Source organism: Coenobita brevimanus, chromosome 102 (assembly GCF_032717465.1).
Source record: "Coenobita brevimanus isolate Jiangsu-jjx chromosome 102, ASM3271746v2, whole genome shotgun sequence".
Lineage (NCBI taxonomy): Eukaryota > Metazoa > Arthropoda > Malacostraca > Decapoda > Coenobitidae > Coenobita > Coenobita brevimanus.
The window spans coordinates 16,794,268-16,811,112 of NC_137055.1; the positions used below are offsets into that span (position 1 = coordinate 16,794,268).

The 16,845-nt window shown below is 43.5% G+C and overlaps 1 protein-coding gene across 1 annotated transcript in view; it reads right to left on the reverse strand.

The window, feature by feature from the left end:
* The window catches only part of LOC145415399 (UDP-glucosyltransferase 2-like), a 212,483-nt gene extending 198,017 nt beyond the window's left edge, over positions 1–14,466 (reverse strand). The window contains exon 1 of the mRNA XM_080284683.1: positions 14,345–14,466. Within this exon, the coding sequence (XP_080140809.1) occupies positions 14,345–14,349 (5 nt within the window). The 5' untranslated portion in view covers positions 14,350–14,466. The remainder of the gene's footprint in view (positions 1–14,344) is intronic.
* Positions 14,467–16,845: the final 2,379 nt, after the last annotated feature.

Consider the following 16,845-nt stretch of genomic DNA (forward strand, 5'->3'; position numbering starts at 1 on the left):
TGGCTACTTCTCGGGACTTCTCTGCTATCCAATCGAGCCTAAATAATTTGGTTAATGCTCTAGACTCTCAAATAAGGTCATCCTGACACATCACTCTATGTTGACAAAAAATTACTGCACATCTCAACGATGTGACAACAACTCTTATTCATTTTTCGGACATTTTACTGGAGCAGACTTCGAAAACTAATGTTGTAACTATAATGCTATGTGTCAAGTTGTACCTTGCCAACGTACAACTTTCCCTAGCCTCGCTTGTGTCCTAAGTCACCACCTCATTTGCCTCATAGTTGATGAACGGTGGTCGTGTTACACTGGATTAGGTGTCTATTTCTGATCATCGTTCCATGCTGGAATGGGCTTATTCTACTTTTGAGTTATATTCGATTGTTCCATTGTCCACCTTAGAACTACACTATCCTTTACTTGAGGCTACCATCCTTTCTACTGCCATTATTGTTCACATTCCACTTCGTTCTTCTGTTATGTTAAATCTCAGTCACATTGCTGCATTTTCTTTCTCATTAAATAACTTATTGTTTTCTAGCTTCTGTCTCATCTGAATACTTTCTTTTTATATCGAGATGGTGTTTCTGTTGCGTTTGCATCCTCTGATGATCTCAGCCAGTGTTCTTCTCTCCTGTCTACTTCTCATCTTTGCCTTGCATTTCTCGTTGCTATTCTTCATATTAGTGCTCTCCGCTGCAGGGCGTCACCTTGACGTGGTGGTGGGGCTTGAAACGTAGTTGGCAACGCACCTACTATACTTTGGGGGCGTGCCTACCTTTGTAGGGTTCGGCATTTGTCGGACTCATAGACCAAGCACCCCCTACATCACTGGTGGAGGAGGCCTGCTGGTGAAGTTAGTCCCTGCCCATTTGACATCTAGGGCAGGACTGATGCCTCCCCACGTGTTTGCCGTGCGTGGCATCCCGTAATGCTGGGAGACGGGAGTCCTGGGGGTTGAGCGATGCTGCACGATGCACCCTGCAACTAGCAATACACTTCTTTGGTTCTTTATTCTGGCTAGATGGGCGGCCTGGTTGGGCTTGACAAGGTTAATTGGCTGGTCATGCATTGGCTAGGGTCAAGTGGGCACTGGGGGACCTGGTGGCTCCTATCGTCCTGGAGTCACCCTTGCCCAGGTCCCCTGGTGGTTACCTGGGCAAGGTTGCCTGTGGTATACGGCATCCCCTTCTTAGGCTCTGTGGCTCGTGGGGGGAGGGTAATGAAGTTACTTAGTTTATTAGTTTGGATAATGGTAATGTGCCCCAACCTGCCTCTCTCCCAGACCTAAGCACATCTCAGCCTTCATTTGTTGCCATTCTGGAGCCCTTCCCTGTTGTATGTGGCTCCACAGAGGATTCGGCCTCCCTTGCCTTGCCTCCCCGGTCTGATGGCTCCCATAACAGGGGTCGCAGGCAGGGGTCAAGGAGTGTACCCGGCCCTCAGGGCCATGATGTTAGAGATTTGGATAATCTTTTGATTGCTCCTCCTCCTGCACCTTTAGTCAAGGGTCCTATAGTCTCACCAATCTAAAACCAAGGTTTGGGTGGGGTCTGGCGCTGGGTGCAGCCATGCCATACTTCCTAAACGAGCGATGAGTAGATTCTGTTATATATGTAATGGGCATCACAGATAGGTACACACATACTAATACAATATAAACGTAAGTATTCTAGCATATCGAAGGAAGGTAAACTTGTAATGCATATGGCTCTTGTACATCAATAAAGAAACGTGGCATACATATTTTACAGTGGTGCTGAAAAAAATGTAGTTACTTTTACCGACTTTCACGGTAGTTCTAAGTTGGGTAAGTAATGTAACAATTACGTTTATAATATAATTTGAAGGAATCAGTAGAACATACGCTATTTTCTTAATAGAAATAAATAAGTTAAAACACTCATGAGCGGCAACATCCAGGCCCATACTGGGAGTTAATCCATTGGAGGGAGATTAAGCTTCTGTCACGTGCTTCCACTGTTCACTTTGTTATATATATATACCGGTAACTTAAATTATATTTATAACTTAAATTAGTTTGTCTTTACACACACAAAAAAAAAAAACACACACACACACAAAAACACACACACACACACACACACACACACACACACACAGAAGTGGGTGAAGTCATGTCAGGCCAGGTGGCGAGGTGTGAGCGGACAAACTCTAACGGTGTCAGGTCAGCCACTACCCAATCAGAGTATAGGAAACAAGGCAACGCTGTACGCTGGGAAATCCCCGGCTGGACTCCACCCAAACCTTGGTTTTAGATTGGTGAGACTATAGTCATTCATGGCCCTGCTGGGGTGGACCTCAGAAAATGCGATATTTTTTCTAACACATCGAGAATTGGTTGCTGCTTGTGGTATGGCCCCTAAAGTGGTTCCACAGGGTGACGGCAGTTTGTTGGTAGAAGTGTCTGACACAGAGTGCAACTGTTATATCTTTATCCATGCTTTCTGGTCAGTCAGTTACATGCTACCCCATGTTTCACTGAATCATTCTCGTGGGATTGTTTGTGCTACTACTGATTTACGATGAGGCACGCCTTGTTGAAGAGTTGTCTACCCAGAATGTAATAAAGGTTGAGAGGATTAAGAAGAAGATAAATGGTGACCTTGTGCCAAGTCCATCCTTGATTGTGACGTTTGATTCATTGAGCCTCCCTGCTGTTCTTAACGCTGCATGGTACTTGTACTAAGTAAGGCCCTATGTCCCCTTGCCTCATAGATGTTTCCACTGTCATCGTTTGGGTCATATTGGCCGAACTTGTAGGTGCCTTGCCCTGGTCCTTCCAGCAGTCTGTGCGTCGTGTGGTTTAAATGTTCATGAGGGTGTGGAATGCCCTGGTCCTCTATCTTGTGTCAATTGTGGTGGTTAGCACGCTGCTTCTTCTAAATCTTGTGATAATTACAAAATGGAACCTGAAATTTTGTCTCTCAGAGCCACCGAGAGGCTGAGTTTTACCAAGCTAAGGACCGTGTCATGTCTATGTATGTCTGCCCTGGTGTGTCCTTTGCTTCTATTCTTTCTAGGTCAAAATCTGCCGTGCACCATCGTGGGACTCCTGCTTTTCTCACTTACCTTTCTCCTTGTCCCTTGTCTGATACTGAACGTCCCACTACTCCTCTTTGTGGTCTCCCAGAGACTCCGGTACCTTTGCAGTCTGCATCTCGTCCAGCTGCTGCTCCTGTACCAGCTGCTACTTCTATAACGGCTGCTTCTTCTGTATCAGGTGATACTCCTTTATCAGCTGCTACTCCCATACCAACAGCTGCTCCTGTGACATCTGCTTGCTCTGTCACTGGTGTCTTCCCTACAATGTGCCCCTACAGATTCTAGTATGTCCTCAAGTTCTGGCGTAGAGATGGAGATTGTGTCTGCCAACTTCAAACAAGTGAGGAGTGAGGAGTCCTTGGGTGATTCCCCTCCTTCTAAAGTTCAAACATCTGTACTGCATGAGGACTCTGAGAGGGCTCTTCATTCGGCAACCTGGGCAGTGATGGCCTCAAAGTCGGTGGGTGTTCGTGATGATCCTTCTAGGATTCCAGTCCCTGCCTCTTGCTCAGGCATGGCAGGGTCTGGGTCTTTAGATACTCAAAGGGCTTGGTCTCTTGCTTCCTCTGATCCATCACCCGGCAGCCAACCTTTGGTTGATCTGGTTGGGGAGGGTCTGGTTGGCCCCAAGGTACCAGCTGGACCTCCACGTGGGGTGCAGACAAGGCGAGTGGGTCCTCCAGGAAGGTCTCTGTGCCTCGGGCTCATTCTGGTGATGTGCAGGACGTGTTTCGGGATAAGGGTCCTGTCAACCTTGGAAACTAAAACTTCATTGTCTTATCAGTTGGTAAGGTAGAGCTCCACACCTAGGAAGAAGGGCTTTCACACCCTTCCCAACGAGGTTGCTACATAGCCTCGGTGTTACTTATTTCATATCATTTAATACTGTACTGATCAGTTTGGCTCAATCAGTACCAATTTGTCTTCAGTGGAATTGTAGAGGTGCCATGGCAAATTGGGAGGAATTGTAGTTAATACTCTTTGCTCTGAAACCGCTCTATGTCTGTCTCCAATAGACAGTGGTGGGGGATAGACCATTTCCTTCTTTCAGGGTGTATGAGGTCTTCCATGAATCTCCTCTTGGCAGTCACAGCGGTGGATGTGCCATTTTGTGCTGATCTGATGTCCCCGTTATTTCCATTACGATACAGTCTCCCCTTCAGGTTCTAGTGGTACAGATGCACGTTGGGAGGTGCTATACCATATCTTGTCTGTACCTTCCACCTTCCGTTCCTGTTATGTGCGCTGATCTGGGGACCCTTATCAGTCAACTTTCACCCCCTTTTCTACTTCGTGGTGACTTTAATGGCCGCCATCCTTTGTAGGATGACTCACTTTCAAATCCCCAGGGTGATCTTCTTGCCTCTTTCGTTGGGGATTTAGATATGGTTGTCCTAAACAAGGAAAGGCTGACCAATATTCATGTTCAGACTGGCACATATTCTGTCATTGACTTCACCATCTCCTCCTCTGACTGTGCCTTTGATTTTTCTTAGGAGGTTTTGGATGATTTGCATGGTAGTGACCATTATCCTGTGTTGGTCCAGTCTACTCGCTCTGTTCTTGCAGCCCGTATGCCATGCTGGTGTCTGGATAGGGCTGATTGGTCTCTGCTTGAGGACTACAAAGTTACTGATTTTTTAACTGTCGATGATGCCAAATGTTATTTTACTAAGACTCTTTTCTCAGCAGGGGTTCATTCCATCACACGGACTTCTGGTGTTTTTTCCCAGAGACCTGTGCCATGGTGGAATGATGACTGCTCTATAGCAAAAGGAGTTTACAAAGAGGCTGCCCGTTGGTATTTTGCCAGTTGTGATGTTGTTTTTCTAAAAATCCAGTCTCACAAAGCATGTGCTCATTATAAATGGGTCATGAAGAATGCTCGCCGTAACTTGTGGAGGTCATATGTTTCTACAGTTACGTCCTCTACTTCAATGCCTATGGTGTGGAAAAACGTGCTCAAGATTTCTGGATGTTCTTGCCCCCCTCCCCACCGGTGTTGACTTCACGGAAATCTTGTGCCTGCACCAGATGCAGTAGCCTCTGCTTTTGCAAATCAATTTTGTGCTGTCTCAAAAAAGGTTCCTTCTAAGCCGTGTGCTAGCTTTCATAGGAATCAGGAGAGGCTGGGTCTTAACTTTCACTCTCTTGGTGGAGAGCCATTTTTCCCTACACTCTGCTCGGCCATCTGCCGACTGATTCAATGCAGTTTTTATTGGATCTTTCTAATAGTGTTTGAAGTGAGGGCTCGCTTCCAAAAAGGTGGAAGTTGGGTATTGTCCTCCCCATTCCCAAACCTGGTAAGGACCATTCCCATGTCTCAACTATCGCCCTATTACTTTATAATCGTGCGTATGCAAGCTATTCAAATAGATGGTCAGTGTCAGACTTGTGTGGTTTCTGGAGAAGGGTTGCTTTCTCTCTCCTTTGCAGAGTGGCTTCTGTTAATTATGGTGTACTTCAGACAACCGCTTCAGGCTTCAGGCATCAATCTGTGAAGCTTTTGCCTCTAAGCAACATCTTGTGGCTTGTGGCTTTGATCTTTAACCTTGAGAAGGCTTATGAGACTGCATGGCATCATGGCACCCTCCAACAACTTCGTGTCTTTGGTTTACATGGTTGCCTGCCTGTGTTGCTCGGAAACTGATCATGTGTTTCGTGTCCGTGTGGGTTCTACCCTCTCTGCACCACTGTGCCAGGAGGAAGGTGTCCCACAGGGGGAGTGTCTTAAATGGTATCCTTGACACGTGCCTGCTGGCATATCCTCATCCCTTTATGTGGATGACTTAGCTATATGGTTTTCTGGCTCCTGCATGTCTGCTGTTGAGTGGCGTATGCAACTTGCCTTGGGCAAGATTTCTGCCTGGCCATTTCCAAAGGTTTTCGGTTTTCCCCTTCTAAGACTGTGGCTATGCACTTTTGTAGGATGAGAGGGGTACACCCGGACCTGGATCTCCAGCTTTGTGGCAGGTGACTCCATTGTGTGGCAGAGACAAAATTCCTAGGCCCGACGTTTGACTGCCGTTTGACTTGAGTTGCACACTACTGGGCCTTGAGAGCAGGGTGTGAAGCCTATGCCCAGTGCCGGACACACACACACACACACACACACACACACACACACACACACACACACACACACACACACACACACACACACACACACACACACACACACACACACACACACACACACACACACACACACACACACACACACACACACACACACACACACACACACACACACACACACACACACACACACACACACACACACACACACACACACACACACACACACACACACACACACACACACACACACACACACACACACACACACACACACACACACACACACACACACACACACACACACACACACACACACACACACACACACACACACACACACACACACACACACACACACACACACACACACACACACACACACACACACACACACACACACACACACACACACACACACACACACACACACACACACACACACACACACACACACACACACACACACACACACACACACACACACACACACACACACACACACACACACACACACACACACACACACACACACACACACACACACACACACACACACACACACACACACACACACACACACACACACAAACTTGGCAAATCTTAAAGCATCATGTATGAAGGCTCTCGATCTACTGAGGGTTCTGTCTCATACCTCTTGGGTTGCTGACTGGAGGACATTCTTGCATCTGTTTCAGGTTTTTGTAACTTCCAAGCTGTCATATGGCTGCAAGGTCTACTCCTCTGCCACAGAGTCCAGACTAAAAACTCTAGATGCCGTCTATCATGCTGGTCTTCACCTTGCAACTGATAATTTTCGGTCATCTGCGATTCCCAGCTTGTTGGTGGAAGCCAGTGTGCCTACCTTAGATCTACTGCGTCAGTCTGTTGCAGCACAGTGCTGGCTCCAAATTTGTCGCCTTGTAGACTCACTTGTCTGTGAGTGTGTGACGCAACAGTTTTGTTTTTTGAATTATAGTAGACACCCTCGCATGCCTCATCCTTTTTGGCTATAGAGTTCAGGATATCATGGAGGAGTTTGGTTTGTCAGCAGTACCTGTCAGTCCTGTTGTGATCCCAAGGGTTGTGCCATGGATCTTGCCCAAGGTAACTTTCTGCAGGTCTTTTGCAGGCTCAAAGCATTCTGTCACTCCTCAGTCTCTTTTGCAATTATTATTAGATCATTCCTCTAGTCATGGTGGTTCTGTGCCTGTGTATACTGATGGCTCCAAATCCGCCTCTGGTGTTGGTTTTGGAGTGGTATTTCCCAATTCTAGCCGTGGAGGTACTCATCCTTTGGCTTCCACAGTTTTTACTGCAGAGTTGTCAGCTATTGTTTTAGCCCTGGAGTTGATGTTCACCATGGCAATTATTTTACTATTTTTAGCGACTCTTAAGGGGCGCATTTGGCCCTGGACTCGTTTAACTCTTCCTATCCTATAGTTTTAGCTGTACTGGACTAGCTATTCCTTATTCGTCGTCTGGGGAAGAGAGTGGATTTCTACTGGGTTCCTGCACATGTTGGTGTGGTGGCCAATGTGAAGGCAGATACATTAGCTAAAGCTGCGGCTTCTCAGCAGTCCCCAACCGACTATCAACTTCCTGCTTCTGATGTAACACCTTACTTGCAGTACAGAATTCATGCAAGTTGGCAGAGACACTGAGATGGTGTTGTTCATAGTAAACCAATAGAAATCTTTCAGAGAGTCGTTGTGCCAAGGGTTCTCCCCTCCATGTCCCGGCAATTGGAGGTGGCTCTGGCTAGGCTTTGCATTGGGCACTCTTGGCTTACACATGGGTTCTTCACAAGTGGTGAGACACAACCGTGCTGTGATGATTGCCTTGTTCTCCTTACTGTCCGTCACTTGCTGGTTGAGTGTCCGAGTTTGAGGGACCTACGTCAGAGATTCCTCCATAGGCATAAAGGGGCAGATAGTGTCTACTGTGTCCTCGATACTTGATGGAGCCTCTAGTGATTTTACTGATTTTTTTAGTGTTCTTCAGGAGCCGGGCCTCCTTCCACTTTTGTATGCAATTGATATTTTATTAACCATTCTTTTATTTTTTCAGTGTTTTATTTCTAATAACAGTTATTAACTTTATTTTTAATATGTACTTTTTATTTGCTGTGTCTTTTTGCTTGTTGTCCGGCGGCATTTGACCCTGGCAGTTGCGCTGCCAGATTTTAATACACTCAATCAATCATATTAGTGCTGCCCCTTGTGAATCTGCCTTGGTTCGTAATTTTGCGATACAGTCTGTCTGTCCTTTGTTCTGGCCCTGAGCTTCCAGTACATCGTGCCCGCCTCAGTCATGTCCAGTATTTCTTTTTCAGTGTACCAACATCTGCCAGTGTCACATGTCCTGATGTTCCCGTCCGTTCAGTTCATGCTAATGGTTTGTACCGAGCACCTGACCATTGTGTTAATAAATCTGAGTCTGTTTACCTATGCTATTCGTCATCATTATGCTTTTCATTCTCACACTTATGAAATCTTTCAACCTGTTAATGTGTCTTTGGACATCCTTTCCGATAACTTATCCATCACGTCTTACAAGTTGCGCATGTTGGACTTCCATAATGAGATTGATTGTGTTCTCCATCAGTTTCTTGGTCGTTATTGAGTTCACCCTGTCTTTGTGTTTCCTCCCGTGTTCATCTTTTTTGTAGGATTTCTTGTTATTGTTTGGGTGGTTCATTGTTGTGTTCGGCGAAAGGAGAAGAGACTTCATGAACTAAGGTTTGCAGTGGGTGTAGTGCCACCACCGCAGGGTGTTGAAACTGGTCGCGCCCAATGACACGTGATGGTACTACTTGAAGACATAAGAACTGGGTGCATAGAGTTCAGTCGGTGTTATTCCTATGATTCTCCAGTTTACAGTGCTGTTATTTTGAAAAATTCCGTTACTAATGGTCCTATTGGATGGACGTCACTTATGTTGTGGTGATATTTGCCTACTTCAGTGGTGATAATGTTCCTATAGGATGGACGTCAGTTGTGTTGTGATGATACTTTAAATAATTCATTAATGATGTGATTTTAATTATACTGGGTTAACTATATTTCCATTGCGTCATTGTATTTATTGTTATTTTGTATTATTATCCATTGTTTTCCTTGACTTTGGTTAGGGACCCAGCAACACCACTTTTTGCCACACCCTTGTTTCTTTGTTCAATTCTACTGTACTTCCATACTTGATGTTGCTAGACTACTTCTCTGTGTATTTTCTCCATCATGTCAGGGGACACAATTCTAGTTGGCTGGGGAATTGTTATTTGTGATTTGTTATAAACTGGGTATTCTATAATTTTTTTAGTTTGCTCATTGTTACATAAATGCTAATGTATCTATAGTAATGTGTAACCATGAGTGGCGAAAGTGATGGAATGCATGTTGATATCTGACCTAGTGGCACCACCACCATGGTTTTGCTGACCTGCCTGTCTCTCTCAAGAGAGGAACGTGCCGGCTTTTCATAGGAGACACCCTCAGACTAACACGAGGGCAAGGTCTCTCTTTACATCGTCCTGGTAAAGTCTTGTAGTTCTCAAGTTGTACAGTATATAATCTTAAATAATATAGTCTACAAAACCTCATCTACAATATGGACAATTCTCAAAGCACAGTCAACCACTTTTACCTACAAGCCTCAACAACTCAGATACACTGGTCCTTTGGTCTTGCTTCTCGCCTTTTGCCTATCTGTGTCTTTATCTCCTTCTGCCGATGTTGGTCGATTTCACTCGTCTCAGCCTGGGCGCAAATATACTGTGACAGGGATTCGGTGAGCCTAAGTGATTTTCTGATTTCTTAGTTTGCCTTGGCTGCCGGAGTTACAATACCAAGGCCTCGCTTCGTGGGTGGTAGCGCTAGAATATCCCTCTCTTCTGGTGTGGGGATATGGCCATCGGCCAGTGATGGGAGGTATGATTCCCTGATAGCATCCTCCAGCTACTGTACTACTTCTACTACTACTACTACTACTACTACTACTACTACTGCTACTACGACTACTACTGCTTTCATTAGCGTTAGTAGTAGTTGTAGTAGTAGTTGTGATCGTGGTGTTGGTATCATTATGACTTTCTTCATCAGTCAAATGCAGTCACATTTAGGGATGCATCCAGCATTTGCTAAAAGAGAATGCCAAACTTTTTTTCTGTTCATTGCCAATTGAGGACAATCATCCACATAAAATATTTAGGATCAAGAAAAATGATTTATAAGTACCATACTGTAAAGTGATAAAACATTAATGAGAGATACATAAGATACTGAATCAGCATATTTTTACTTCATTCAGCAGTGATCTATAGCTAATGAGGGAGATGCAGGGTTTTCCAAAATGAATGCAACCCATAAAAGTGTGTGTCATTTATACAAATGATAAGACATTTGATTTGTTTTTGCATTCATGTTAAGCTGAGCTGATAACAAAACAGTCCTGAAAGTTTTGGTTCTGCAGTTCAAATAGTTTTTTTTTTTTTTTTTTACTTTTCCAAAAAAAGTATGTTCCAAATGACCATATCACATGGCAGGCACTCCTGAATGCGGTGTGCAAAATTTTCAATTACATGGACACGCTCCCCTCTTGGATAGCTCTGATGTTGGAAGTGATTCTCTCTTCCGGTCTCTGACTGGGGATGGTTTTCATAAACATGGTCCTTCAGATAACCCCACAGATAGAAATCTGGGGGATTCCGGACGAGTGTGGGGGTCCACTCAGTGTCACACCTACGATCAACCGATCTCCGAATCGTTGCCGAAGCCACATCAACGTTTGATTCCAAGTGGATGGGGTAGACCCCATCTTGTTGGAACCATTGTTCCCTACGAGTGATGCCCATACGTCTTCCTAGTGTTATGGGTTGCATTCATTTTGGGTCGCCCTGTATAAATATCGTGAATAAGAAAGAGGGAGGATTAGGATGTCCTGATCTCTCCCCACCCCTCTGGATCCACTACTGATACCAGGTGCTGATATCATGTACTGTATGAGCCTGTGTGTGTTTGCTACTGTCTTACTTCTAACAGAATACTGTAAATACCATAGTTTGTTCATCGTGAATCATCGCATGTACTTTTTTCCTGTAGCTCAGTAGCCCAACAATACAATACTACGACTCTACATCCTTTTAATAGCACTTTTCCGTGACTACGAATGAATTCTAGAGTAAATCTAATGCAACGAAACATTCACTATTAAGATATGTTAGTTTCAGGACATGAGGAAGCGAATAGAGTGTGATTTCCAGGAACAGTGAATGAACTACATGCAGCTGTGGCTAGGCCTACTTGAACCAATGCAGTCTGCAAAAACTGAGTAAGATCAGACCGTCTTCGGAAACTTATGTAAACCATTGTAGGTCGTTCTAGGCGCATGTTGGGAAAACTAACTTTGGTAATGCTCTAGGGTGTTTAAATTGTAGGTCTCTCAGATCGGAAAACTGTCCAAAAACCAGATATTAATAATGTAATCAAAGAAGGAAACAAGTGAAAAAATTATGAAATCTTACCTATATGTTAATACAGAAAAAAATAATTATTTACTACACGGGCGCGGCCTATCCATATTTTGTATTGAAATGAGTCTTTCACAGGGTAATTAGCACATTTCCTGGATTACGATACCTACTGAGGTTTTTCTAAAACATACCTCTGAAGACAGTTACTTAGGATTTTGAATTCGTAAATATTCCGCTGACATCGCCATATTCATTGCTGGATGTCAAACGCTGCGAACGCAGATTTTACTTTTGGCGAGATTTCCAAATTGTGTCTCTAGGATGTACGATTACTTTCGTGAAATTGTGTGTGACTTGCAGTGGTGTACATCAGCTACGTACTTCCTTTAATACGCAACCATTTGCTTAACAAGGACACAACAAACTGCAAGAAGTGGCATTCCACGAGTTGCCTCTGTCTGCAACTGCTCTTTATCCTCCTGCATATTAACTTCTTTCTGCTTTCGTTTTTTTTTTTTTTTTCCTTATTCTGTTAGTTCAAGTTCTTACTGAGCTGAATTTTGCCCTGATGGGTTTTAGTTCTCCAGTGTAATATTTCGTGGCAATCCCAATATCGGGGGAGGTTAGGTTTAGTAAGGATGCATTTGGTTAGGTTAAGGTTGGTTAGGTTAGGTTAAAAGTATGGGGGGTGGCCAAGTTAGATTAAGCTATGTTATGTTTGGTTACATCACTTAGTTTTCCATAGCTTTGACACATTATTATTATTATTATTTTTTTTTTTTTTTTTTTTTTTTTGCGCATATCTGAGTATGACGTGTCCAGTCGGAGCGAAGGTTGGTAAACACCTCGGGCAGTCGGGGAGATTGTTGATAAACACGTGACGAGGGCGACCTGCTCCACACACACCACAAAGCCGGCCAGGAGACAGGACGTGTGTGCTGGGCAATCCCCAGGTCCTGTCCTCCTCCCTTACTGTTTTTTAACCTGCCCATACCCCACTGACAGGGCTAATGTATGGCCCGGCCTGCACTATAGGTGCAGGGAATCTTTTAACGAACGAACGAACGCGACCTGCCCGCTTCCTTAAATACCAAAATTGGTAAATTTTGTCTTTTCCCAATCGCTTCCTGCAGTCACAACTCTTCAGTTAACTATTTGTGTTGCATCTGTACCAAAATTACTTACCTTGAGATAAAGAGTTTATTGTATTATAGGTAAAATCTGCGCGCCCGCGTCGTAAATAATTACCAAAAATTCTTTAGTAGAAGGGAACTTGCAAGTCTAATCATTAAACCGAAAAAGAAATGAACTCCATGGGCCAGCAAAGATGATGAAATGATATGCATGTTTTATGAAGAAGTGAGACGCATAAAAGGCAATACCGAGTACAATAATTCGGGTAACAGCAAACACAGCTAAGGGAAGTATGGAAAGTGTAAGTGATATTCCAATCGTTGCCTTTACTATTCCGTTCTAGGTCCTCGTAAGACGGGACTTTTTCCTCCAAAGAAAACATAATACCCAAAATTATCCATCCCCATTATGGTAACATGAATCGTGAAGGGGTGTTTGAAGTGAGAATAGTACATGTGAAAAATTAATTTATGTAGTATCAGTTCTTGATTGCAAGAGAGCCTTTATATGAAGGATGGTCAATGTATATTGCTACCCTTCCGCTCCAGCGTGTGATTTCTCGTGCTGTGAGGAGAGCAGTCTGTGTTATCAATGTCTGCCCCACATCATTTATCTATATTTTAGATCTCACTGCCACACCCACACCCAAACCTGCAAGACGTGAAAGATACAATCAATCAAGTTTTCAGTGGAGCACTTTATGTGGACCGCCCTGTATGTCCTTGGCTGGAAACGACAGGGAGCAAGAGTTATGGGAAAAATATGCAAACACATGAAAAGATATGCTACGGGCATCCACAGAAATGTTCACCACGGTCTTGGTTTTAAATACGACTCAGGGCACACACAGATTTAGTTGAAAACACTATCACTGAGCCACCATGGCATCAGTGAATTTTACTCAGTGTTAATTTCTGATAGAGAACAAAAGGAATGTAAGAAGTGACAGGACATCATAATTTGCACAAAGGAACAGTATATTTACTCTCTGTCTGGTGAAGATAGTAACGAATTTCGTGTGGATAAAACGACCATATCAAATAAAGAATCCGTTTCATTCATTTTTCACTTATAATATACAGCCAAAGATCAAAATAATTAAGCAGGAAAGTATCACAGACAGATTAGTTGTCAGGTAACACTAGGATCTCGTGAGACAGAGAGAAATGGATTTTTTCTTTTTTATCTTTTAATGAGAGTTATGCTGTTGCAGTTAATACAGCCAAATTACAAAATCACAGTACACTGAGCGAAATGAACAGAACACATCCGATGGTTTTTCTCGTGTAGGTCTTTATTTCTGTATGGGATTATTAGAGGATTCCCTTGTAAAAGCAATTATTTTCATTGTCTGTCTAAACGAAATAGATCTAATTAACACTTTCTGAATTAAAACTCTACATGCAGAGTCAAGTTGAAGATGACTAAGAAGGAGCAGTCATTCTTTAAAGTAGTTGATCCTCGATGAAGAATATTTTAATCTTCACTTCAAAGCATTTGCTAACAACTTAACCATTATACATATTTAAAGACTGATAAAGAAAGCTGCCGTCGGTAATGAAATAAGGAGTGATAGAGTGATAGACTTACTTCATGGAGGCCGGGAAGGATGACACAAAGGTGACAGAGTGTCCTGCATCGCCCAGTGCTGCAGACAGTGACCGGCACAGGTGGTACAGGCTGCGACTGGCCACTGGCACTAACACCAGCACTCGGTATGGAAGCGCCTGGCTCTCTGACACTACCGACGGTACCGAGGTCCCCAAGTATGCCAGCAGCACGGTCCCCAGTACACAGGGAATCTTGTACATCTTGCAGCCAGAGATAACTCCACACGGGTAAAATTAGCTGCCAATTCACTCACACTCCTTACTCACAAAACCAGGACCATCTTCACCTGGAACAAGAGGAAATAATGTCATTGATGCTGTTTCTGGGGTTCAGTGACATTGTAGAAATGCAGTGTGGGAAACAATGACTGACTAACGGACAAGTCAGGTGAATGTGGTCTGGTGGTCAAATGCTCCACCAGTCTAATGCAGTATGTGGGAAGCATGTGTGGTTTGATTAGATGTCGTAACTGAGTGGCTGTAACTAGAACTGTATTACAGGTAAGTGTGAGTGCTAATGTAGTGGTAGGTGTTACAAGGTTTACTGCTTGAAGATATGAAGTGGTGATGTCTGGGCAAGCGGACAGAGTTTTGTGAATGGCAAAGGTAGAGGGTAGTCATTGATGACTGCATCGGAGTGTGGTTGGAAGGGGAGGGATGGGGTGTGGTAGAGCTGGTAATGGAGGAATTGATGTGGAAATTGTGGATCATCTACATCTGTCTGTTAATATTACTTTAATTGAAAGTAGATGGGGACCGAAGTTAACATCAATAGAACGATATAGCAAGGTTTTAGTTCTGTTTAGATGTCTATGGATGGTCCACAACTGCTCATTATTTCAGTGGTGCATCGTGATAAGGCATGAAGGACTTGTGTAGCTGGTACTATTCATACCCAAAGTGTGTATCATATGAAATACTAGAGGGGCACTCAGTGGAGCGCATCTCTCCGACAAGGGCAACGTAATTTCCAAACCATCCTTCAGAATGGGTTAGGTTTTCTCGTCACTTATTAGGGTTTCGCAAAAAGAGTTTTACGGATCCAGAATCTGTAATACGATCCGGATCGGTCCCAAAAGTTAAACGATGATTCCCTGGGACATGGTATATCTACCCACCAAATTTGCTCCAAATCTCTTTATTAGTTTTGATTAATCCTGCTAAGAGACAAACAAACAAACAAGCAGGGGGGAAAACATACTCTCCTTGTCAGAGAAAATAACATGAGTGGTGGTGAAAATTGGGGCATTTTTTTTTACCCTCAAAAGACAAACTTATTTATTTATTTACTTATTTTTATATTGGGATGCACGTCATTGCTCAGTGAAAGTTGGGTGCGACCTCAGAGCTTGTCAATGGACTCCGGATGATATGGCCACTGCGGATAATCATGCCATCGCCTCTTAGTAGCAGGGATCTGATATGGCACGGGAAATTTGGAAGCATTCTTTTGTTTCACTAGGTTCATAACTGGCGTTCATAGCATTCAAATGGGTTATTGAGATTTTAGATCCAGTAGAATTTGTGTAATATTTAGCTAAACTGTAACCATAAAACAACTTCATATCATCCTTAGTGAGTTATATTTGATGGCCTAGAGAGAGAGAGAGAGAGAGAGAGAGAGAGAGAGAGAGAGAGAGTTTTCAATTGTTCTTCGTAGGACAATTTTCGCAGAGGCTCTCTACTTTGTTATCTGGGGTTTGTCTTTATCTTAAGAAGGTTTGAGGCGTAGTACTTTACACAGTATGCTGGGTGTAGTGTGGTGACGAAGGAATTATTCATATTATTTCAGATGATTAATGACTAAAGTTCCATGCAGTGAAGCTGGGCGTCTTGCTAGTTGTGTTCCTCACTGCTATACACAGTATAGAGTCTTTTAGAGCGTTATTGATAATTACCACATTCTTTTCTTCCTGTTGTTTTGGCAGCGAGGTATCGAAGATTCGGCACTTATCTCCATAGCCGATTACTTTACAATTTCTTGTCATTTCCAGTTTTCAGTTCGATTTTATTAACTAATCCGTGTCATTTCAGTTCGATTCACAGCACCTTGTAATATTTACTCAAACAATGATTTTCTTGTCGTCAGCAAATTTTCTCTACTCGGAAACAACTCCATTTTCTAGATAATTAATACAAACAGTACAAAGAAGCAGTCCAAGAAATGAGCCTTGTGAAATTCTCTTAGGTACATCTGGTCAACTGAATGATTAGTGTGACCATCTGTAATAATATGTAGTATGTAAGTACAGTATAGCATGTAAGTGTATTGTGTGATCTAAGTAGGGCACCATGATCCCTTACTAAGGTCTGGCCTGATTCAAATTCTGCTGATACTCTGAGTTTAGGAGCACGCCAGCCCTAGCCAGCTATCTCTGTAGCCAGTTGTTAACAGCCTGGGAACCGGTAAGGGTGGAAACTATACGGCTGTGTGGAGATTATACGACTGTGCTTAATTAATTAAATCAGAAAACCAGTTCA